This window comes from Ctenopharyngodon idella, chromosome 14, assembly GCF_019924925.1.
Source record: "Ctenopharyngodon idella isolate HZGC_01 chromosome 14, HZGC01, whole genome shotgun sequence".
In the NCBI taxonomy this organism is placed as follows: Eukaryota; Metazoa; Chordata; class Actinopteri; order Cypriniformes; family Xenocyprididae; genus Ctenopharyngodon; species Ctenopharyngodon idella.
In genome coordinates, this window is record NC_067233.1 from 13,149,335 (window position 1) to 13,151,834 (window position 2,500).

Genomic DNA, 2,500 nt, shown 5'->3' on the forward strand with positions numbered 1-2,500 from the left:
TATGGAAAAAGTGTAACTGACGCGACGCCAGTTTACACTTTCTTTGTAGCTTGAATACGGAAGGCGGTCTGGTGGAAGCTAGATATTTTACTTCATAACTTGTTAACTCATAAATATGAATATTTTTTTTACACAAACACATCGCTTTGCTTCAGAAGGCCTTTATTAACCTCCCGGAGCCGTGTGGAGTACGTTTATGATGGATGGATGTAGATGGAGACACTTTCTTCAGCTCATACTCTTGACCCCTGTTCACTGCCATTATAAAGCTCGGATGCGTCAGGATATTTATTAATATTGCTCAGATTGTGTTCATCATAAAGAAGAAAGTCATATACACCTAGGTTGGCTTGAGGGTGAGTAAAGCTTGGGCTAATTTTCATTTGAAAGTGAACTAATCCTTTAAGTAAATATAACCTTTCATTCAACCTTGGTATCCATCTTGATTGATATCCCCAATGTGCGCCACTGCTAGTCCAAACATGGAGTCCCTTTTCCCGTACAGACACACTGGTTTGATTTGGTTCCAGTGTTGTCCTTTAGCTTGGTTGATGTAAACGTACACAGCCCCTCCTACATCTTCATCCATGTTTTTCTCACAGAACTCAGGTGCACCCACAACAATGTCATCCCACCTAAGGCAATAAAGACATCATCTCTAATACATAATAAACTTGTAAATGTATAATGCCCTGTGATTACATAAGACATTTTACAATCACATCCTGTTTAGTCATAATTGTGTCTATTTCTAGTGTAAACTCACCCATCTGCATTTAAGTCAAGAACAGCAAGGTCATAGCCAAAGGAGGAGGCCAAACCTGGACCTTGAAGAATGTATTCAGCTTTCAAGTTCCTTGACCCTGCCTTTTCTTCTGGTCTTAACAACAAAACCTCCCCACTGTGGAATGAGCGCGGAGCTCCCGCCACAACATTCAGCTCTCCTTTCTTCATAAGGTTCATCCCAGTATCTAAAGCAAAGCCTGAGAAATAACAGAAGGAAAACTGTTGATAAATAGATGATATCAGATTTAAAAGAGTCAAATAATACATATTTTATCATTAAATGTTTCACCTGAGGTCCACTAATACTTACGTTCAGAATGAGTCATTTGTTGGTGGCTTAGTTACAATAAATGCTCTTTTAAACTTCAGAAAGTTACAGCATGTTTCAAAGAAAATTTATTCCTCATTATTTTATAGTTGCTGATGTATTCTAATGTGTTGCAAACTACTGCATCACATAAGTGGAAGCATCAAGATTTACAGTAATATATTATTTTGAACAGATCTGCATTCTAGACAATTGTACTGTAGGTTGGCCTCTGGTACACAGTAGTAGGTTGACCATGATCACCTAAAAAGCTGCTGATGTCCACAGGAATAAGCTTAGGTTGAAGCTGATTATCATCTCCTGTTTCATAGGTCTCCAGAGAGAAATCATCTACAGGCTCCATGTGCACAGTGCCTTACGTGTGAAAATGAGAAGTTATTATAAATTATAGGTTGCAAGATACTCAATACTATAGACTTTCAAATAAAGCTTTGTAGTACCTTTCCAATCATAGGCTCCTGGAGCTCCATAAACAAGATATTTGCTGTCTTTGGAAAATGCTACAGAGAGACCCTGTTGACAGTATCCAAAGTTGTGCTTATCTGTTTCCCGACTCCAACAAAATGATCTTGTGCTCACTTCATCCGTCACCAATTTAAGGTCCTGTTCCAGGACAAAACATCTGCCCAATAACCGCTGGTTGGTAAAACTCCAATCCTGGTACCTGTGGGCACAAGTCTAGATAAAACAGAGCATAGTCATTAGCATCTATATATGTACACAAATATAGTTTAAGTTTGAGGTGTTAACTTTAAATAAATTGTTTTCACAATGAATTAGTTGAAATTAACAGTACAAAATCTTTACCACTACTTTGCCTCCTCGTCCCTGACTTCGGACACGAACACCAAGCCATTGGTTTTCTCTGTAGTCTTCTCCTACCCTATACTTAGGACGAGCTGTCAGTATAGAATAGAGAGTTTAGAATGCTTTTTGGGTTACTTTAACTGCTTGCATTATTAAATAACAAACACAATAAAAAGTACTTGATTATTACAATATTCAGTGATGCAGCTGACTCATAAAAATGTAGAAACAAGTGTTAAAGTAACAGAACATAAATCAAGTAACCCACAACCAACCTTCTATGTCGACAGGAATGCGTTCACATTCATCAGATTGTGTTGTGAATTTGCATTTGTACAGACCTCCAGATATATTGGCATTTTGGATGGGCAATGCTTTAGCACGAGGTGCTCCAATCAGCAATCTGAAGATACAAATGATGTCATTAGATAGATAGATAGATAGATAGACAGACAGATAGACAGACAGATATATATATATATATATATATATATAGAGAGAGAGAGAGAGAGAGAGATAGACAGACAGACAGACAGATAGATAGATAGATGACAGATAGATAGACAGACAGACAGACAG

The 2,500-nt window shown here is 37.7% G+C and overlaps 1 protein-coding gene across 1 annotated transcript in view; it reads right to left on the reverse strand.

The window, feature by feature from the left end:
* itga6l (integrin, alpha 6, like) overlaps nucleotides 1–2,500 on the reverse strand; it is a 13,513-nt gene that overhangs the window by 7,990 nt on the left and 3,023 nt on the right. The window contains exons 2-7 of the mRNA XM_051860722.1: nucleotides 2,197–2,324; nucleotides 1,922–2,013; nucleotides 1,555–1,792; nucleotides 1,358–1,468; nucleotides 767–983; nucleotides 430–635 (exon numbers count right to left, since the gene is read on the reverse strand). Coding sequence (XP_051716682.1) covers nucleotides 430–635; nucleotides 767–983; nucleotides 1,358–1,468; nucleotides 1,555–1,792; nucleotides 1,922–2,013; nucleotides 2,197–2,324 — 992 coding nt within the window. The remainder of the gene's footprint in view (nucleotides 1–429; nucleotides 636–766; nucleotides 984–1,357; nucleotides 1,469–1,554; nucleotides 1,793–1,921; nucleotides 2,014–2,196; nucleotides 2,325–2,500) is intronic.